Source organism: Natator depressus, chromosome 28, assembly GCF_965152275.1.
Source record: "Natator depressus isolate rNatDep1 chromosome 28, rNatDep2.hap1, whole genome shotgun sequence".
NCBI lineage: Eukaryota > Metazoa > Chordata > Testudines > Cheloniidae > Natator > Natator depressus.
In genome coordinates, this window is record NC_134261.1 from 7,228,626 (window position 1) to 7,250,977 (window position 22,352).

The 22,352-nt window shown below is 56.0% G+C and overlaps 2 protein-coding genes across 2 annotated transcripts in view; one reads left to right on the forward strand and one right to left on the reverse strand.

Moving 5' to 3' along the window:
- The window catches only part of LOC141978952 (uncharacterized), a 189,967-nt gene that overhangs the window by 39,718 nt on the left and 127,897 nt on the right, over positions 1-22,352 (forward strand). The window lies entirely within an intron of this gene.
- Positions 1,811-7,913, reverse strand: LOC141978749 (uncharacterized). The gene is given in 6 exon segments (XM_074941068.1): positions 1,811-2,097; positions 2,100-2,930; positions 3,302-3,415; positions 6,555-6,681; positions 7,374-7,461; positions 7,885-7,913. Coding segments are annotated over 6 exon segments (1,476 nt in total).

Here is a 22,352-nt window from a genome sequence, read left to right on the forward strand (position 1 = left end):
GGTGGAAGGGGTCTCACGCTACGTGGGAAGGCTGCATCGTGAGAAAAACCACCTGTGCTCTACTTTCACACTTTCTAATCTTTCAGAGTAGCAGGAGGCGGAGAAGTGAGACAAAGGCATTAGACTCAAGAGCAAAACTAAGAGACCAAACCACAGACTCTGGACTCAGCATTCATGTATCCTGCAGTCTGAACTTGGAATCTGTTACATTCCCTCATTGGCTACCATCATTTAACCAACACGGAAGTGCTTCTTGTCCAGCAAGGCAGCCACTTTGGGACCCATAGGCATGGGATGTCTCTGAAGGAATCAGCTGTTTGTCTCTGTGCTTCAGGAAACTTTGGATCCAAATGGTAAAAGACAGTTGTTCCCAGTTTCATCACGGCATCCTGTAGAAGTGTGAGCAATGCCACTTCACTAGGGAGCAGCGTTCTAAAAACAGTTTACCCCGGCCACAGGTCACCAGACCGTCCATCTCTGGGGTGAAAATCAACCACTCGTACCTGTCATTTCTACCTGAGTTCTTGTCAAATCTTTGACCTGAGTTGTAGCAATTTTACACTTCTCTGGTGTAGAATTCTTCACCAACCACACAACATACCAGCAGCGATACTGAGGTATAACTCCCCCAAATATGCCCTTTTGTTTCTTTAATCTGGTGGCACAGATTTAAATAAGGGACTAAATTCAGGTGCGGCTTAGAATCCCTGTAAGACACCAAATGTCAGGTATCTACTCAAAATGGGTGTCTTTCTGCAGCTCCATCACATTCCTCATGGATTTCATTTCCTACACATTTACAGCATCTCCCAGGAGTGAGCTGAACAGAAATGTCACTTCCATTTTTCCCATCTCTACCTAGATAGGGATTGCATTTCCCAAATAGGCAACATGCACCTGATTAGGAAGGGGAGATCTTCAGGAGCAACCTCCTGCAGGGCATGGGCCACAACTGCTTTGGGAGGCAAATGAATGGGTGTTTTGCTTAGTTCCAAATCATTTACTAGGGAATCCTCTTCCCAGCCCCTTCGGGAAATATTGACCTTACCAATTGAACAACAGGGGGATTGGGATGGCGACGGAGAATCCCTCTGATTTACCCGATGTTCTTCTGTTGTTACAGAGGGGAAAAGACATTTTTCTCTATCCCTTCCCTGTTCCTGCTCTTTGCTATACTTCAATATATTTTAAGGGAGGAAAACGGTAGTAAAAATATCTGCCTTCAGGAAAACCTGAAGCAACATTGCTCTGATGAACTGTGACAACTGGGAATGAAACAATATGTTCCTGGTGGGGGAACTTGATGACTAACAATTGTTTTTAAATGGGGGAACAGTATAACTGTGATGGTCAGGGTTTGTTTAGACTAGGAAAAGTGACGGAGTTTAGGTCAGGTCAAGGGGAAAGCTAATGCCAACCACTGCACCTCGGCTGCATCTGCACGACAACTGTAGTTGTCTTTTAACACGAAGATCACTAACTTGAGCAGCCGACGCCATGTGCAGTCCTAGTGGATGTACGGCACGGGTAGTTTTTGCCTCAGTGTAGCTTGTTGGGAACAAACCTCTCTCCCCCACCTGGAGCTGATGAACATTCCTGACTGGAGGGACACACGCTCCTTCGACTCAAAAGGAAAGGAGTTGATAGAAAAGATCACAGGACTGACCCCAAAGAAGGGTGAGCTGCAAAAGGCAGAAGCAGGCAACTCATCTGCGGGAGCTGAGTAACCACGGTGAAGATGGAGCTCAGATCACTGAGTGGGAATTAGCAAATGTGATTTAAAAAAAAAACAAACCACCTTTGGCCAGCCCTAGTCAAGGCATTTGTTACAGATCACTCCCATGTGGATTTTCTGATGTCTAATAAGGGTTGAGCTCTGCTTGAAGCTTTTCCCACACTCAGAGCATGTGTAGGGCGTCTCTCCTGTGTGGATTCGCTGATGTGTCATAAGGGCTGAGCTTTGATTGAAGTGTTTCCCACACTCACGGCATCCATAAGGTTTCTCACCCGTATGGATTCTTCGATGTATGATAAGGTATGAGCTCCGATTGAAGCGTTTCCCACACTCAGAGCATCCATAAGGTTTCTCACCCGTGGGATTCTTCTATGTGTGCTCAGTACAGAGCTCTGATTAAAGCTTTTCCCACACTCAGAGCATGTGTAGGGCCTCTCTCCTGTGTGGATTCGCTGATGTGTGATGAGGGCTGAACTATCAATGAAGTGTTTCCCACACTCAGGGCATCCATAAGGTTTCTCACCCTTGTGGATTCGCTGATGCGCAGTAAGGGTTGAGCTCTGATTGAAGCTTTTCCCGCACTCAGAGCATGTGTAGGGCCTCTCTTCTGTGTGGATTCGCTGATGTGAGAGGAGGGATGAACTGTCAATGAAGTGTTTCCCACACTCAGGGCATCCATAAGGTTTCTCACCCGTGTGGATTTTCCGATGTGTAATAAGGTGTGAGCTCTGCTTGAAGTGTTTCCCACACTCAGGGCAGCCATAAGCTTTCTCATCTATGTGGATTCTCTTATGTGCAATGAGGTGTGAGCTCCGCTTGAAGCATTTCCCACACACACTGCATGCGTAAGGTTTCTCACCCGTGTGGATTCTCTGATGTGTGAGAAGGTCAGAGCTCCCTTTGAAGCTTTTCCCACACTCAAGGCATGTGTAGCGTGTTCCTTCCAAGTTCATTCTCTCACGTGTAATAAGGTCTGACTGGCTACTGAAGTTTTCCTCTGGCCTCTGCTGACTCTCACAGCCTTTTGTTTTTTCTGGGCGTGCATAGCTCCCAGAATCATTCCCTTTGGACCTTCCTGAGAACATCCCATGTGCTTCTACTCGCTCAGCATCTTCCTGCTGGGGTTCCTCCTCGTTTTCACTCACCATCCCAACATCTGATGGGAGACAGAGAGAATCCAGACGTAAGTCTCTGCCTGCGCCAGAGAGAAAGGAAATCTCAGAGAGAAGAATGGAAAAAGGGATGAAGAAACCAAAATGCGTACAGGACAGATCAAACCTCTCAGGAGCTGATTTTCCCTTAAACCTTCCCCAGAGGAGAGAAAGGAAGGGATCAGTTCTGGGTCCGTATCTCAGAAGAAATCTCAGGGGACAGCGAGATTGGGGAGGGACCTGCTGCCAGTTGTCAGTCAGGATAGGTGGGAAGCCATGAGTGACCTCTGCCTAATGATTCCACATCTGCAGGGAACAATCCTCAACTTGGAGAGCTCACAAGGTCTTTGTAGGGCATCCCAAATGTTTCCTGTATTCACCGACAGTTTTGGGGTTGGTTTAACCAATGCCTCACCTGAGAAGGCAGCTCTCGGGAGCACTTTTTTCTCAAAGCCATGAAGGTCTGGGACCCACGGCTCCACCCCTCGTTCCAGCTGCGAGATGACGTCAGTTCTGGAAACTGGAAACCCTGCTCAAGGCAAAGAAACCAAGGGAGGTCAGTGGAATTTGTGGGATACTTGTCACAAAGAATATTCCATGCTTTTAAGCCCAGCTCACTTTTAAGTAGTAACATCCCAAGGCCGGCTTCCTTGGCTCAAAGTGTCAGGAGATGATTATTATAAATCATATTCATTACTTTAGTGCCTAAGGGCCAACTAACAGTGGGTCCTCATTTTGCTAGGCACAGTACAAACCGAGAAGAGTTGATGGCCCGTGCCCTGAAGAAGTTTCAATCTAAATAGACAAGGCAGACACAGAATGGGGGAAGGGGTAGAACCCACCAGCAGAGTGAACTCCGTGAAGGCAGAGCGACAGATCTGATCAACACAGGCCTATATCTTGAGACTATCGGATTTAATGTTACGACTAGGGCCAGTGTTTTCTAGAAATTGTCGCTAGGACTGCATTTTTTCCCGAAATTACTCTTCGTTTCTGGAATCACCGTTAATAACTGGAATTGCTGATCAGAGGGTGGGTGGGGCATGCAGGGTCACAACCCCCCAGATTTCTCCCTGGAGACACCCGACTCCTCCCCAGGGCACAGGCTGGCTGCGGTCGAGACTTGCTGCCAATTTCTTCCCTCCTCATACAAGTCTGGGATCAGCAGTGGGACGCCAGGCTCTCTCATCATGCTGCAGAGAGGACGGCACTCACACCTGATCGCGGCCGTGTCCACAGCATCTCTCCCCTGCTCATCTCCCCAGCACACAGCTGGTTCATGCCCCGTCTCTCCAGCACACAGCTGGCTCTAGGCTCTCAATGCCCAGTGTCTGGGCCCCACCTCCCCCACACAGATGGCTCCTGTCCCTCCCCCCAAGGCACTTTCAGGCTTTAAAGGATTAGATATTGCTCACGTTTGTCAATTACCCTCTTTTCATTGCCTGCAGACTCTTGCCCTAATTAGGACTGTTATCTGTATATCTAAGCCAGCCCTTGAAAGCATGAATTCTTCACAGACTATGATGCCGAGATGCGCCAGATGATACCAGGAAGGGCTGCGGGATGGGTTTCCTGTGCAATCTGGTATCACTACGGGGTGATGAATGCCAGATCTCAAGGCTGGTTTTGCAGAGCTCCACCTTTTGAAGCTTTACCCAACGCAGAAAGGGGTAGTGACAGATTTCCCCTCATTCAGGAGACTGAAGACAACAGATTTTTGGGGGATAAACAGCTGAGTTTGAGCTGACTGAGGGGGGTCTTTCTGGGCTACAAACTCACAGGACCTGATAACCACCAAGAGTTAACCCTTTAAGAAAGGTTTTAATACACTTTGGAACCGATCAGGGATTCTCATGAGGACCGCTGAAGGAATGAAGGTAAATACGCATGTGGATGCTCTTCTTGTTTTATGAGAAAGGGAACAGGAAGGGCAGGGATATCACTGAATGCAGGATCTCAGCAGTACTAGATGTCAGGATAGCACCATACTGCAGCCCACTGGAAAACATAATCCCAACTACACATATAAAATGATGGGGTCTAAATGAGCTGTTTCCACTCAACAGAGGGATCTTGGAGTCACTGTGCACAGTTCTCTGAAAACATCAACTCAGTGTGCCACGGCAGTCAAAAAGCAAAGAGAACGTTGGGAATCATTCTGAAATGGATAGATAATAAGACAGAAAATATCATATCGCCTCTATATAAAGCCATGGTACACCCACATCTCGAATACAGCATGCAGATGTGGTTGCCCCATCTCAAAAAAAGATATCTTGGAATTGGAAAAGGTTCAGAAAAGGGCAACCCAAATGATTACAGGTATGAAACTCTTCTGTATGGGGAAAGATGAAAAAGACTGGGACTTTTCAGCTTGGAAAAGAGGCAAAGGGGGGATATGAGAGAGGTCGATAAAATCAAGACTGCTGTGGAGAAAGTAGATAAGGAAGTGTTACTTACTCCTTCTCATAACCCAAGGACTAGGAATCACCCAATGAAATTATTAGGCAGCAGGTTTAAAAGAAACAAAAGGAAGTATTTCTTCACACAACGCACAGTCAACCTGGGGAACTCCTTGCCAGAGGACGTTGTGAAGGCCAAGATTATAATAGGGTTACAAAAAAAAAAAAAAAAAACCACCATGAGAAATCTATCGAGGACAGGTCCGTGAATGGTTATGAGCCAGGATGGGCAGGGATGGTGTCCCTAACTTCTGTTTGTCGTAAGCTGTGAATGGGTGACAGGAGAGGAATCACTTCATGATTCTCTGTTCTGTTCATTCCCTCTGGGACACCTGGCACTGGTCACTGTCGGAAGACAGGACACTGGGCTAGATGCACCTTTGGTCTGTCCCAGTGTGGCCGTTTTTAAATACTAGGGAACCTAGTGAGTCCAGTGCAATGGGAGGGAGTAGGAAAATCCCTGGGTGTGGAGAACACTGGGAAATTAGAAACTAGCATTCAGAAGCAACAGACTCTAAAAAGTCTAGAAAAGCAGAATGTGAAAAATAAGAATTAGAATCGGGGTCATGTGACTTCAGGAATGAGGGACTCAAAAAACCAAGTCTGCAGAGAAGAGAGATTGTGGCTATTGCACATGGGGATGGGGGGAGCAACTCTCCAGGTCTCAAGGATTTTCACCAGCAACCTAGGCCATTTTCCCATGCACGGGGGCAATCCGGAGCGGTGAGGAGTTGTGTCATCTGTAGTCCTGGGTGAGTTTCAATGTTCTGATGCTGGAGCTCCCTTGTCTAGATTCCCCCAGCCAGCATTCAAGGACGCCCCGAGTGTCTGTGTGATCAGTAACCCTGGACCAGCAGCCCTGACTCCAGCAGCCTGCTTCTTACACCCCAAGCACATTCTGGTCTGGGTGGAGAAGACTCAGGGTTTGAGAGAAGGCCAGGGGTCGGAAGCTTCTGTTCGTTATGCTGGACCTAACCCCCCCAGTTTTACTTGTGCAAACAGGAGATATTGGACACTGTGCGGTACTGCCCCTGTGCTCTGTCCCCACAGTGTTCTGCAGCCGGGGAGGGTCTCTGGTCGTGTGTGTGTCACTGGCATGCTGGGGTGATGCTGGAACAGGACAGAGCAGAGGTGGCATTTCAGGGGTGGGGTGAACCTCATCTCTTCATTTCCCCCTCCAAGAACCAAGGGGACGGGAACCCTTACCCAGCGAGGTCACAGTCTCATAGGTCTCCTGCATGACGTCTCTGTAGAGGGCTCTCTGAGCGGGGTCCAGCAGAGCCCCCTCTTCCCTGGTGAAATACACAGCCACCTCCTCGAAGGTCACCGGCCCCTGAAAGAGCAAGAGCCCCACACTCAGGATCTGCTGCCCCACTCACAGCCCCACTATTCGTGGGGGAGAGGAGCCAATCAAACGGAAACTCTGGGTGGATCGCAGTCAACAGAGGCCCACCCACACCCCGCTCAGAGCACCCAGGAAACACCAGGGTGAGGGACGAAGAGAGAGCCCCTCCTCTCTCCCAGCAGATCCATCACACACCTACTAGCCACAGACTGATCCAGGAGATGCTGCCCCGAGCAAGGTCTAGGGAGAGATCTCTTGTCGGAAGCCCAACACCCTCCTCCTTGTCAGGAGCTGGATATGAGGCAGGGGAATCTCCCCTAAGCCTGACTGGTGGCTGCCCCCTTCATATTTCAAGGCACCCGCTGGTTCGCTGGCTCAGGCTCCAGCACTAGGAGTCTGGGCCTTTTTCCCAGCCCCATGTAGCTCGGTTATTTTCTGTTCACCAAATTGGAGCATTTCCACCTCCCAACCTCATGGGTCTCTTCCTCAAATCTAGGCCACTTATTAAACAACTCCCAGCAGGTCTGCCACCCCCTGGCCTCCTCCCTTTCTCCACCCTGTGCATTTCCTGCCCCGCTCCAACCTCCAAACCAGACGGTGCAAACCTTCCCCTCTCCGGCGTATTTGCTGTCCCTCACCCTCCTGCAGGAACAAATCAGAACCCCCCCAGTAATCCCTACCTGAGCTGGCTCCTCTGCACCCATGTCGCTCCCCTGTCCCATGGAGGACGGGATGAACCGGAACGAAACGTGAGCGTCGTTCTGCAGCCTGGCCGGGCGAGAAGGGCCGTTGTGGAGGTTTAGGAACGGGCATTAGTTCATTTCACATCACGCTTCCCCCAGGCTCTTTCCCTGCAGAGCGAGATCCTAGATTCTGCCGTGCTGAGAAAATGCTCAGTCTCTTTATTACAGCAGAGACCTGGCCCCTCCTGCCAGGATAAGCCCACAGACACATTTTTTAAAAACTCTTTTATCCCACGGACGCTTTCAGTCTCTCTGTCTCCTTTTCCCTGTGCCCTCTCCATGCCTGTCTGCTAGGAAACTCTCATTCCTGGGTTGTTTGCTCCCCCATGGCTGGATTTGCTCCTGCAAATGGGAGGAGAAATGGGGTGGGGGGCTGTTTGTGTAGAGTCATTTTATAGTCCCTCACTGCCTGCCTGGGATTTCCCCATTGACTGCCTAGCACCCCCACCTGCCCTCCACCACGATCTGCCACGCCATTTGCCTGGGACCCCCTCCTCCTCCCAGCAGGACCCCCTGACGCTTTACAGGAGGACCCCTCGCTCTGCGCCAGGGACCGCCCCACCACAGCTCTGTGCACTGGGCATGGCAATGGTCCCAAGAGCCAGCTGGGCAATCCCAGACAGAGCCCCTGGCACAGCACCAGGCAGCATCTAACCCCCTGCCCCACCTCCCCAAGACACCCCCCACCCCCACTGGTCTGCAGCCAACAGGCCCCCAGTGATACCCACCTCCAGGACCCAGAGCCTTAGGGCTGGGCACATCAGAACTACCCCCCGAAACCCCAAACCCTCCAGAACCCACCAACCTGACTAGGGTCCCCCCTGCCCAGCCACCCAGAGGCCTCCCCCTACTACAATGCCCCTTCAGTTCCCGCTGCAATCTCCCCACACAGACATCCCCCACCCCCAGCAACAGTGTTCCCTCGCAGTGTCTGACAAGTGGATAGAAAGTTATCACCACCCCTTGCTAGCCAGTCACACAGGCAGGGGGAGCTCGCGGGGACGCTTCTTTAATAGCAGAAGGGAAGGCACAGAGGGGCCAAAATAAGTAAGAAAGTTCCATACTCTGTCACTAGCAAATAATGGCCACCATGGATCCACCCCACAGGTGGCTACATCTTTGCACTGCGGGAAGCCACCCCTCACGGAGACCCTTTGTTATGGGGTTTGGGATACTTCTGGACCCACGCTGCACTCAGAGGGACCTCCCCATCCCATGCCAGCTGGAGAAAAGAAAAGGGTCCAGCCAACTCTCCTGTCACCAGCTGGGAACCACCGATCCCCCAAACAGGGGGAGGCCTCTGGCTTTAATGGGTATTGAGTATATGGCTAGTCTCTTTTATCAGCAAACATTTTTAACAGAGATAAAGGAGGGAACAAATGATTCTCAAAGGAGAGGGAAAGACGATCATTGTTGCAGGGGGGTTAATTTCCCAACCAGGATGGAGAAGGACTCAGGGCGACAGGTTCCCCCCAAGGAAGGAGAAGTTGCTGGGATTTAGAGACATGGGGAACAGCCCCAAACCCGAGAGGATTTTTAATTGACATTTGATAATGACATAGTAGGAGGGAAACCTGAGATTGAGATCAGTGTTCAAAATGAAAGAGAAAGGGTGGAAATCTGAGGGATTTTGGATCCATTTATGCAAATTATAGAGAGGAAAGTGGAAAATGAGAGGGATTTTATAGCAGTCGTTGATAGGAGGTAAAAGCTGAGTGTATTTCCCACCACTATTTGGTCAATGAATAGAGCGGAAATGGGCAACATTGGCAAACGTTTTAGATCCATATTCAGGAATCTGAGAAAAGGTGTAAATCTGAGAGTTTCTTCGTAATTTATAATCACAGAAACAGGGAAAGCTCTCAGGGGCATATTCAATTAGAAGTAGACAACTAGAGTAAAAGTGGGGCAAACGTTGAGGGTATTTTGTTTCAATCTTTGAGACGTACAGAGAAAACGTGTCACAAACTACGCAACTGAGAACATGGGATAAACACCAAGACCGGGGGGGGGGGGGGGGATTTTATGTGGCTATTAAATAGCTAGCTGGAAAAGGGGGACCGTTTGTCATATAAAATCCAGCCTGTCCAATACATAAAGAGAAAGTGATGGTCCCCCCCACTGCCCCCCTTCACCTGGGCAGCAGGGAGCCCTCTGAGGGGCTGATTGAAGAGGGCAGGGGGGTGGTGTAGGGCTACCTGGGGGAGGGGAGGGGGCAGCAGTGTGGGATGGGCAGGTGGGGGCTGGGGGCAACGGTGCTGCGGTTGGGGGGCAGCAAGTGGGACTGGGAAGCCGGGATCGGGGGCAGCCCCGGGGGGACACGGGCCCCTCCCTTCCCCGCCCCGGCAGAGACCCGGCGTCTCCTCCCACCCCCACGCCGGGGGCAGCCAGGTTGGGGGGTGGCTCCGGGCTACAACTTCCCCCTACACCGGGACAAATCGCTGCGGATCAAACGGGGGGGGGTCCCTGCGGATCAAACGGGGGGGGGTCCCGCCCCCCCCCCGCACGGGAGGAGAGTTTCAATGGACACGTGAGGAGGAGGGAGAGACGGGGGGGGGGATCAGGGGAGACGAGAGAGCGGATCGGGGGGGGGGAGGGGGGAGTTTACAGCCACGTGGGAGCTACTGAGAGAGAAAAGGGGAGAACTGGGGGGCAGTTGTGCCGGGGGGGGAAGGGGCACAAACAGGGACAGGATCCAAATAACTCCCCCCCGCCCCCCACTTCCCCCCCGGGAATTTCCTGGCTGCACAGAGACAGTTCAACCCCCCCCGGGAACTCCGGCTTCTCCCCCCCTCACCCCACAAGGGACCCCCCCCGCCGTGTCCCAGTCTCTGCCCCCCCAATCCCAGCCGTGCCGGAGGCAGAGAGTCACTTTGCTGGCCCCCCCAGCACTCCCCCCCGCGGGGTCTCCCACTCACCGGGGCGGGGGCAGGCAGAGCCCGGGGCTGGTCCCAGCCGGAGAAAGCCCCCCCCCCGGCCAAACACGGGGGGGGGGGGGTGTCAATGACGGGCCCCCCCCAGCACAGACCCCAGGGGGGAGCCGCAGCTGCTCCTCCGAGAGACCCGACACGAGGCAGCTCCAGGGGGCGGGGCCTGGAGCAGACCGGGGGCGGGGCAGTTCCTGGGGGCGGGGCCTGGAGCGGACCGGGGGCGGGGCAGTTCCTGGGGGCGGGGCCTGGAGCAGACCGGGGGCGGGGCAGTTCCTGGGGGCGGGGCTCGGGCCCAGACCAGATGCTGCTTCTGCCCCCGTGGGACCCGGGAGCCCGGGCTGGGCAGCTGCGGCTCCCTCCTGGGGTCCCTGCTGGGGGGGGCCCGTCATTAACCCCTCCGTGCCCGGCCGGGGGGGGCTTTCTCCAGCCGGGACCAGCCCCCTGGGCAGCCCCGGGCTCTGCCCGCCCCCAGCCGGTGCCCCCCCATGAGCGGGAGACCCCGGTGGGGGGGGGAGCGCTGGGGGGGGGCAGGAAAGTGACTCTCTGCCCCCGGCCCCGGGGAGAAGCCTCGGAGCTGCCTCAGCCCCAGCGGAGCCGCCGCAGGCTGGGGGAGAAGAACAGAAAGTGAAGAGAGAAGGGGAAAAGAGAGCCCCCCCGTCCCCTCTCTGCCTCCCCCCTTCCACCCCACCGTCCCGTCCAGGGGCATCCCGAGGCGGATGCAGAATATGCAGCTGTGTGGGGCACCCTGAACTCTGGGGCACCAAATTGCCCCACATTTCACGGTGCCCCTGGCAGCTGCCTGCTGCAGATGTGCCCCCCCCCCCCGCTCCGGCAGCCAGCCCCATCCCCTGGCCAGCCCCCCGGCCCATGGGCTGCACCCACTGCCTGGGGCAGGGCTGTCCCGAGGGGGGCGTGGGGCCCGAGACAACACCCTCCACCCTGCCTCTTCGTCCTCTCCCCCCGGCTCAGCCCCATCCAACCTGTCCCCCGCCAAGCCTCTGCCCCCAGCCACGGACGCAGCCCGGAGGACAGGCAGGGGGCCTGCCCCGGCAGCAGGGGTTCGGCTGGACCCCGCAGTCACCAGCAATGGTGAGACGTGGAGCGACCCGGCCCCAGCCGACTCCCCTGTGCCCTCTCCCAGCCGCCTCCCTCCGCTTCCCGCGGCTGGAGAGTACGGGGGCAGTCCTTCCCCCTCCCGCAAGGGACCCGGCTGGGGTAGGGGGACCGGAGTGGGCTGGGGATGGGGCTGGGTCGCTCCGCGTCCTGCGGCCGCTGCCAGGCCCTCGCTCCTCCCCCGGGCTGCTCTGGGCCCCGTGAGGCCCCCCAAAGTGGCGCACCACACCTCCTTCCTCTCTGGCCCCGCAGGGCTCTCGCGCAGCCCAGACCCTCCCTAGGGCGGGGGAGCAGGTGTTTGGGCTGCGTAGGGCACCCTAGACGGTAGGGATGCCCCTGATCCCATCTCCCTGGGCTCCCTCTGTGCTGGTGCCACGGGGGTGACACTGGAGTTCGTGGGGTGGGGGGTTGACATTTCCCTTGTGAGGCCCCTCAAGGCAGCACTGGGTCTCCCCTTTTTAGTGGGGGGAAGTTGGGCAGGAGGCAGAGGTGTTTCCCCGTAAAGGGCCATTTGGTTTTGGTGACTGGTTGTGGCCTCGGTCACGTGTCCCCGGACCCAGGGTCATGGGCCGTCTGTGGAACAGGGAAGCTCTGGCTTTCCCTGGGTGCTGTCGAGTGGTCGCCAAGCGGTCGACCGCAATCGCTGGTGGTCGAGCGGGGCTGCGGCTAAGGCAGGCTCCCTGCCTACCCCGGCCCCGCACTGCTCCCAGAAGCGGCCAGCACAGCCCTGCGGCCTTGTGGGGCGGGGGGGCGGGGGTCTCGGCGTGCTGCTCCTGCCTGTAAGCGCTGCCCGCGCAGCTCCCATTGGCTGGGAATGGGGACCCGTGGCCAATGGGAGCTGAGGGGGTGGTGCTGGCAGAGAGGGGCAGCGCACAGAGCCACAGGAGGGCGTTGGTCCCTTCCTCCAACCCCCTGCCCTCGTCTGGTGAAAATGAGTTAGGGTGGGGGAGAGCGAGCAAAGGGGGGAGCGGGGCAGGGCTATGGGGGAAGGGGCGGGGTAGATCCTGGGTTGGCCTTCAATTCAAAAAGTGATCCTGAGCATCAAAAGTGTGGAGACCTCTGCTGCAGACTGAGAGCTCCTGGGAAAGGGCAGGGGTGGAGGGAGCAGGAGGAGGCAGGCAGAGACATGGGAGAAAAGAAAGGGCAGGGTGGAGAGAGAGACAGAGGCAGAGAACAAATAATTGAAGCAGAGCAGGTGTCCCAACTCCTTTTCGACAATGTAAAAGCCTGAACTTTGTTTCTAGCAATCCGAGTTCAATGATCAAGGGGATCCACACGTGCCTGATCTCTTCCCCCCTCCTCAATTTTTAGTATCAATTTTTATTTGGAAGCGTTTGGCTCAACCCTGATCTTCTCCTTCCCTAACTGTGTTGCAATCTGGGGTATATTTTTATTTCGCCTCCCTTTTGTTCATGTCCTTATCGTTGGAACAGCAAAGGAATCTGCAGGAGAAAAAAAAAACAGACTCAAGATTTTATTTCCCCATCGTGCAGAAACATCAGACAAACATCTCCCACAGCTGGAATCGGAACACAATGTGACTGCAGTTAAACCAGTTCCGGACCCGGAAACAACAAACAGGAAGATCCATTGCTCAGGAATAAAAGACAGCTTGTTTTTCAGACAAGATTTGTGTTTCTTCCTGCTACACACAGAGGGACTGGATAGTGCTGATTGCAGACAAGACTCCAGGAGGACAAGGAACAAATTCAGCCCGTCAGTCGCCTGCAGGAGGGAGATGATGTTTTGACAGTGGTGGATGCCTCATCTTAAAGGCCTTTGTCTGCCTCCTTCAAGTGACTGTTTGGTACAGAAATGCAGCCCCTACTCCTGGGTGTCTCCTGTGGGGTGTCTGGCATTGGCCGCTGTCAGGAGACAGGATAGTGGGCTGCATGAACTGCTCTGACTCGGTATCTCTGCTCTTACGTTCCAACTGCTGTGTATGGAAGAGATGACCTTTCGGGCTCTACAGAACTGAAGAAGTGTTCTGGGTTAGCTCCAAAGCTTTTCTCTTTTACCAACAGAGGTTGGTCCTCTACCAGCTCTTACCCTCACCTGCCTTGTCTTTCTTGGACTCGAAAAACTCCTTTCTCTCAACTCCCTTTGGAGAGAAGTGAAGTTTTCCCTTTGGGAAACTTATCAGACTGAAGCAATTGTATTCATTGTGGCACTGGAATTGAAGGATTATTGAATATTATCAATAAATAAGTCTTAACCTGAGCTTCCGGTTTTCAAATTGGTTTTCCCAACTCAGTTCCCAGTTCTCTTCTAGAAAGGACTCCAGGATGCCTGCCCACCCCAGCAGACGTGGCACCTTAGAGACGAACCTAGACTCTGACAACTGGCAGGAGACCAGTCTGACAGTTCGAGTTCACTGTCAGAACAGTCTGGCTACAATCAAAACAACATTCAAAGCATACAGTTACAACAGAAAGAAAAGGAGGACTTGTGGCACCTTAGAGACGAACAAATTTGCTGGCACATGATGGCACATACCACATTGGTAGATGTGCAGGTGAGTGAGATTGACAGAGCCGGAAGAGTACCCAGAAGTCACCTACTACAGGACAGGCCCAACAAAGAAAATAACAGAACGCCACTAGCCGTCACCTTCAGCCCCCAATTAAAACCTCTCCAACCCATCATCAAGGATCTACAACCTATCCTGAAGGATGACCCATCACTCTCACAGATCTTGGGAGACAGGCCAGTCCTTGCTTACAGACAACTCCCCAACCTGAAGCAAATACTCACCAGCAACCACACACCACACAACAAAAACACTAACCCAGGAACCTATCCCTGCAACAAAGCCCGTTGCCAACTGTGTCCACATATCTATTCAGGGGACACCATCCTAGGGCCTAATCACATCAGCCACACTATCAGAGGCTTGTTCACCTGCACATCCACCAATGTGATATATGCCAGCAATGCCCCTCTGCCATGTACATTGGCTAAAGCGGACAGTCTCTCCGTAAAAGAATAAATGGACACAAATCAGACGTCAAGAATTATAACATTCAAAAACCAGTTGGAGAACACTTCAGTCTCTCTGGTCACTCGATTAGAGACCTAAAAGTGGCAATTCTTCAATAAAAAAACTTCAAAAACAAACTCCAACGAGAGACTGCTGAATTGGAATTAATTTGCAAACCGCATACAATTAACTTAGGCTTGAAAAAAGACTGGGAGTGGATGGGTCATTACACAATGTAAAACTATTTCCCCATGTTTATTCCCCCCTCCTACTGTTCCTCACACATTCTTGTCAACTGCTGGAAATGGCCCACCTTGATTATCACTAGAAAAGGGTTTTTTCTCTCCTGCTGGTAATAGCTCACCTAAGCTGATCACTCTGGTTACAGTGTGTATGGTAACCCCCATTGTTTCATGTTCTCTGTGTATATAAATCTCCCCACTGTATTTTCCACTGCATGCATCCGATGAAGTGAGCTGTAGCTCACGAAAGCTTATGCTCAAATAAATTGGTTAGTCTCTAAGGTGCCACAAGTCCTCCTTTTGTTTTTACGAATACAGACGAACACGGCTGGGACTCTGAAACCAGTTAAATTGAAGTTATTTTTCCCTCCCAATTTCCCCTTAATTGCTATAATTAGCATTGCCCAGGCTTCCCTGTTCGAGGGTTAACAGGATCACTAACCTGCTGCAAAATGTGTCAGAGTTAGGGACGGCAGCCTGCTTTCTGCTCCTGGGCTCAGCTTCTCCCAGCTCACACAGGGCAAAGCAGCTGCCCTGACTGCTCGCCCTCCTGTCGTCTGATTCCAGCACCAGGGAACCCATTGGCGCAGACCCAAAACTACCAAACCCACTTCCGGAAGCTTCTGGATGGGGAGTGCTTAATCTGCCTAGCAACAATGACCCAGACCAGATCACTCCTACCTCCCACCAACTGGTCTCTTAAAGAGAGAGCTCCCAATTAGGCACATGGCTTACATGTTACTAATTATTTATATGAAATATAGGGCTTAACTGCTCAAATCGGTACCCACAACAATCCTCTGTAAGGAGGTGCGTGGCTCTCCCCTGCTGAGTTCTCTGTTTCAGCAAATGAGTTCGTTACAGACGATTGACCCAAGGTTCTTCCTTTCCCTGTGACACCAATTCCACTTTTGTTAACTGTCTGAAAGCACGAGCTTCATCCACCGCCATATCTTTTTCACGTAACATAACAAACGAAAATAGAATAAAATGAAACCCAAATGAAGTGGAAAGGCAGGTCTATGCAAACACATTGAGGGTATTAAGCTTTTATCTTCGGTTCTGCTTGGCGGCAACAAGAGAAACCTGTTGAAATTGGTTAGTTTTAACATTTTGCGGCAAAACCAGACATACTATATCCTGTAATATTTTGGACATTTTGGCTGTAACATACTTCTAGCTATATTTTAGTATTTAAGAAAGGTGCAAACAAGTTTGTAACCCCCCCCCCAAAAAGAAACTGGCATTTTCTTAGTATCAGCTTTTGGTGAATGTCGATATTTCTCCTTACAGTTTTTCTTTGAATAAACCCCCCTGGCCCCGGTGATTAGTAAAAGAGAACCCTTTTCGTTTGCAATTGCATTATGTCTTGAGGCAGAGAAAGCGTTTCTGGAAGAGAAACCTACCTCCACTCATCGCTCTTTGAAAAACTGGAGCCGAGAGGAGTGGGACTGTGGACTGGCACTGTGATGGGAATCATTGGTGGGGGAGGGGGATTTCTAACCCGGTTAAAAATTGGAGACCCCAACACTTCTGCATTCCAGGCACACTTGTGGGGGTCCACGGCTGCACCAGAGAAACGGGCTGATCAGTGGTGGGCATGTTGCTTCATACCTCACTCAGGGTCGGAACTGGTCTGTGCAAGCGAAAAGGACAGAGAGGCCTCAGATTGCAATAATCCCGTGCAGATAAACCAGGCTTGTCCACCCTCTATCCTGGCACAGCAGGGAAGGTTAGATTTGGAAAACGGTCAGATTCATAAACAAACCCCTTTTCATGCTGACAAACCAAAACAAAGCTGGGACACGCCCAGAGGGGGAACGGCCCTCTCGGCATCCATGTCGGATGCTCCTTGAGAACGGCTGGCTCCCGCAAATGTCCCCTTTTGCTGCCTCCAGGCCGCTCCCCTTGGCTTCAAAGCGCTGACCTACAGGACGGGCGACCATGGGGGCGGCACCACAAAACCCCACGTCGGAGCAGGAACTCCGGGGCCACAGGCTTAATCCTCCAGTCCCAGCGCAAAATCTTCAGCCGGGCCCTTGTCGCTGCCTCTGCCTGAGTGGCGAGGGAGACCCCACGAGACGCGCAGGCTCCACCTTCCTTCCTACCCGCTGCCATGTAGACGGTGCCCAGCTCTTTGCCTCTGGCAGCCCCTGCCAGGGAAGCCTGGCCACGCGGCCCGAGCCTGAGCGGCAGCCACAGTCCCTCCTCCCGCGGCTGGCCGAGCGCGGCGCAATGGGGGCCAAGGCCAGGCTGAGCTGGAAGGCCCCTGCCAGCCAGACCGAGCTGAGCGATATCCTGCGAGCCTCGCTCGCGTGTCCCCACAGCAGCTGCCTGCCTCTCTGGGCAGGAGAAGGGGACAAAGAAGCACCGACGCCTCAGGCCGGGGGATGAGGCACTCCCCTCCCATGGCAGCGCCCTTCGACTTCAGCCCAGCCAGCGAGGAGTGCTGGGGACCTTCCGAGCAGGATTCGGCCTCAGCAGGTCCCTGACCCCAGGGGCCAGGCTCCTGTCTCTCTGCAGGCCCCTGCCAGGCTTGAAGATCCAGGAGAAAAACAAGGGGGCCGGTTGCTGGCAGAGAATGGGGTCCGTCCCTCCACCGCGGACGTCCCGGCCCAGCCTGTTACGGCTGCAGAACGGGGCGCGGATCCGTTACCGCGGAGAAACAGGCCGCGGCAGATGCAGACAAGCTTCCCTTCAACAGCGCAGATGGGGGAGCGGAGGCTGGAGCAGGCCAGGAGCGGATTGACCATGAAACAAACCACGTAGTGCCACGGGGCCCCCCAGTGACGGGGGACCCCAAACTTCAGGCCAAATCTCATCTCCCAGCCTGCCCCCGAGTCCAGGCCAGCAGTGCAACAGGGCTCAGGCAGGCAGGCTGCCCGCATGCCATGGCCGGTGGCCCCAGGCCAACCCCAGAAGCAGCCATCTGCTGGCACGTCTCTGCTCACCCCTGGCCGGGGTGGGAGGGGAGGCAGCTCTGGGCGCTGCCCCCACCCCAGGGAGGGCACGGAGGCCTCTGCTCCCCTCCCCGCAGTGGGTGTGCAGGGATGTGCCGGCCGCGCGAAGGTGCCCTTCTGCCTCCATACTGCTCCCAGAAGTGGCCAGCATGTCCCGGCATCCCCTGGGGGGCGGTGTCTCCAAGCACGGCCCCTGCCATGAGTACCAACTCCGCATCTCCCATTGGCCAGAAACTGTGGCCAATGGGAGCTGTGGAGGAAGCGCATGGAGACCCCCCCCTTGGCCCCACCCACCTAGGGGGTGCTGCCGGAGGGTTGTGTGAGCCGGTCGCTTTGGGAGCTGCACTGCCCGGGGTAAGCGCCACCCCTCCTGCACCCTAACCCTCTCCCCCAGTGCAGAGCCCACACCCTGCACCCACATTTCCTCCCATAGCCCACACCCCTCAGCCCCTCCCACACCCCAGTCCTCTGCCCCAGCCCAGAACCTGCACCCCACACCCAAACTGCCTCCCATAGCTTTGCTTCTCTTCCTTTCACCCGGAACCGTCCTTCTTCTCCTGGGCTGCAAGTAGCCATCCCTGGGAAGCCAAGCGGCAGGCACAGGATTCTACCTCCCAGCAGCCAACTCCAAAGCCTGAACTTGAAACTCAATGGCTCCCAGGTGCCGCAGTGAAACCCGTTCACAAACCCGTTGAACTCCATGTGATTTGTTGAAAATATGCTAATGAGTGTGAATATAATGTAACTGGAAGATGCTTCATGCAAAAGGTCTCTTGTAAGTTATCGTTACAAAGCTTATAATCTACTGTGTGTGGTCATCCTATTTGTATGAATGTACCATTCTTGTATCTGAAACTAGAAATATAACTCTGAGGTCCTGTTGTAATGATGCAAAGTGTGGGCCTTTAATGGTGGTCTGGAATCTTGATGGCTCCCATCAACCAGGACAATTGAGTGTAGATGGCTCTGTCTACTTGGAAGCCTTCCTGTGAGTCAGGCCGGGAAGAATGAAGGCTTGGGGTCTCACAGGACAGGTGACCATGTCACCTGGTATGGGAATCCATCTTAAACCTGGGGCTTTTCCCAAGGAAAGACACAAAAGATTCCTGCTTTGTGCCAAAGCTATATATATATGTTTTGAATTGAAGGCCAACCCAGGATCTACCCCGCCCCTTCCCCCATAGCCCTGCCCCGCTCCCCCCTTTGCTCGCTCTCCCCCACCCTCACTCAATTTCACCGGGCTAGGGCAGGGGGTTGGAGGAAGGGACCAACGCCCTCCTGTGGCTCTGTGCGCTGCCCCTCTCTGCCAGCACCACCCCCTCAGCTCCCATTGGCCACGGGTCCCCATTCCCAGCCAATGGGAGCTGCGCGGGCAGCGCTTACAGGCAGGAGCAGCACGCCGAGACCCCCGCCCCCCCCCACGCCGAGACCCCCGCCCCACAAGGCCGCAGGGCTGTGCTGGCCGCTTCTGGGAGCAGTGCGGGGCCGGGGTAGGCAGGGAGCCTGCCTTAGCCGCAGCCCCGCTCGACCACCAGCGATTGCGGTCGACCGCTTGGCGACCACTCGACAGCACCCAGGGAAAGCCAGAGCTTCCCTGTTCCACAGACGGCCCATGACCCTGGGTCCGGGGACACGTGACCGAGGCCACAACCAGTCACCAAAACCAAATGGCCCTTTACGGGGAAACACCTCTGCCTCCTGCCCAACTTCCCCCCACTAAAAAGGGGAGACCCAGTGCTGCCTGAGGGGCCTCACAGGGGAAATGTCAACCCCCCACCCCACGAACTCCAGTGTCACCCCCGTGGCACCAGCACAGAGGGAGCCCAGGGAGATGGGGTCAGGGGCATCCCTACCGTCTAGGGTGCCCTACGCAGCCCAAACACCTGCTCCCCCGCCCTAGGGAGGGTCTGGGCTGCGCGAGAGCCCTGCGGGGCCAGAGAGGAAGGAGGTGTGGTGCGCCACTTTGGGGGGCCTCACGGGGCCCAGAGCAGCCCGGGGGAGGAGCGAGGGCCTGGCAGCGGCCGCAGGACGCGGAGCGACCAAGCCCCAGCCCACTCTGGTCCCCCTACCCCAGCCGGGTCCCTTGCGGGAGGGGGAAGGACTGCCCCCGCACTCTCCAGCCGCGGGAAGCGGAGGGAGGCGGCTGGGAGAGGGCACAGGGGAGTGGGCTGGGGCGGGGTCGCTCCACGTCCCACCATTGCTGGTGACTGCGGGGTCCGGCCCAACCCCTGCTGCCGGGGCAGGCCCCCTGCCCGTCCTCCGGGCTGCGTCCGTGGCTGGGGGCAGAGGCTTGGAGGGGACAGGTTGGATGGGGGTGGCCGGGGGCAGAGGACGAAGAGGCAGGGTGGAGGGTGTTGTCTCGGGCCCCACGCCCCCCTCGGGACAGCCCTGCCCCAGGCAGTGGGTGCAGCCCACGGGCGGGGGGCTGGCCAGGGGATGGGGCTGGCTGCCGGAGTGGGGCGGGGGGGCACATCTGCAGCAGGCAGCTGCCAGGGGCACCGTGAAATGTGGGGCAATTTGGTGCCCCAGAGTTCAGGGTGCCCCACAGCGCTGCATATTCTGCATCCGCCTCGGGATGCCCCTGGACGGGACGGTGGGGTGGAAGGGGGGAGGCAGAGAGGGGACGGGGGGGCTCTCTTTTCCCCTTCTCTCTTCACTTTCTGTTCTTCTCCCCCAGCCTGCGGCGGCTCCGCTGGGGCTGAGGCAGCTCCGAGGCTTCTCCCCGGGGCCGGGGACAGAGAGTCACTTTCCTGCGCCCCCCGCCCAGCGCTCCCCCCCCCACCGGGGTCTCCCGCTCATCGGGGGTCCGGCTGGGGGCGGGCAGAGCCCGGGGCTGCCCAGGGGGCTGGTCCCGGCTGGAGAAAGCCCCCCCGGTGGGGCACGGAGGGGTTAATGACGGGCCCCCCCCAGCAGGGACCCCAGGAGGGAGCCGCAGCTGCCCAGCCCGGACTCCCGGGTCCCACGGGGGCAGCAGCAGTGTCTGGTCTGGGCCCGAGCCCCGCCCCCAGGAACTGCCCCGCCCCCGGTCTGCTCCAGGCCCCGCCCCCAGGAACTGCCCCGCCCCCGGGCTGCTCCAGGCCCCGCCCCCAGGCGCTGCCTCGTGTCGCGTCTGTCGGAGGAGCAGCTGCGGCTCCCTCCCGAGGTTTGTGCTGGGGGGGCCCCGTCATTGACCCCCCCGTGCCCGGCCGGGGTGGGGCTTTCTCCAGCTGGGACCAGCCCCGGGCTCTGCCCGCCCCCGCCCCGGTGAGTGGGAGACCCCGCGGGGGCGGGGAGCGCTGATGGGGGGGCAGGAAAGTGACTCTCTGCCCTCGGCAGGGCTGGGATTGGGGGGGGGCAGAGACTGGGACCCGGCGGGGGGGTCCCTTGAGCGGTGAGGCGGGGGAGAAGCCGGGGTTGCGGGGGGAGGGGGTGAAGTGTCTCTGTGCAGCCAGGAAATTCCCGGGGGGGAAGTGGGGGGCGGGGGGGGAGTTAATTGGATCCTGTCCCTGTTTGTGCCCCTTCCCCCCCCCCCGGCACAAATGCCCCCCAGTTCTCCCCTTTTCTCTCTCAGTAGCTCCCACGTGGCTGTAAACTCCCCCCTCCCCCCCCACTGATCCGCTCTCTCGTCTCCCCTGATCCCCCCCCCCTCGTCTCTCCCTCCTCCTCACATGTCCATTGAAACTCTCCTCCCGTGCGGGGGGGGGCGGTGGGCGGGACCCCCCCGTTTGATCCGCCCCCCCCCCCCGTTTTATCCGCAGCGATTTGTCCCGGTGTCGGGGGAAGTTGTAGCCCGGAGCCACCCCCCAACCTGGCTGCCCCCGGCGTGGGGGTGGGAGGAGACGCCGGGTCTCTGCCGGGGCGGGGAAGGGAGGGGCCCGTGTCCCCCCGGGGCTGCCCCCGATCCCGGCTTCCCAGTCCCACTTGCTGCCCCCCAACCGCAGCACCGCTGCCCCCAGCCCCCACCTGCCCATCCCCCTCTGCCGCCCCCTCCCCTCCCCCAGGGAGCCCTCCAGCTCCCCCCCCGCCCCGCCCTCTTCAATCAGCCCCTCAGAGGGCTCCCTGCTGCCCAGGGGAATGGGGGCAGTGGGGGGGGGGGGATTTTCAAATGGTCATTATCAAATGAGAATTAAAAATCCTCTCGGGTTTGGGGCTGTTCCCCATGTCTCTAAATCCCAGCAACTTCTCCTTCCTTGGGGGGAACCTGTCGCCCTGAGTCCTTCTCCATCCTGGTTGGGAAATTAACCCCCCTGCAACAATGATCATCTTTCCCTCTGCTTTGAGAATCATTTGTTTCTTCCTTCATCTCTGTTAAAAATGTTTGCTGATAAAAGAGACTAGCCATGTATTCAATACCCATCAAAGCCAGAGGCCTCCCCCTGTTTGGGGGATCGGTGGTTCCCAGCTGGTAACAGGAGAGTTGGCTGGACCCTTTTCTTTTCTCCAGCTGGCGTGGGATGGGGAGGTCCCTCTGAGTGCAGCGTGGGTCCAGAAGTATCCCAAACCCCATAACAAAGGGTCTCCGTGAGGGGTGGCTTCCCGCAGTGCAAAGACGTAGCCACCTGTGGGGTGGATCCATGGTGGCCATTATTTGCTAGTGACAGAGTATGGAACTTTCTTACTTATTTTGGCCCTCCATGGCTTCCCTTCTGTTAAAGAAGCGTCCCCCTGAGCTCCCCCTGCCTGTGTGACTGGCCAGCAAGGGGTGGTGATAA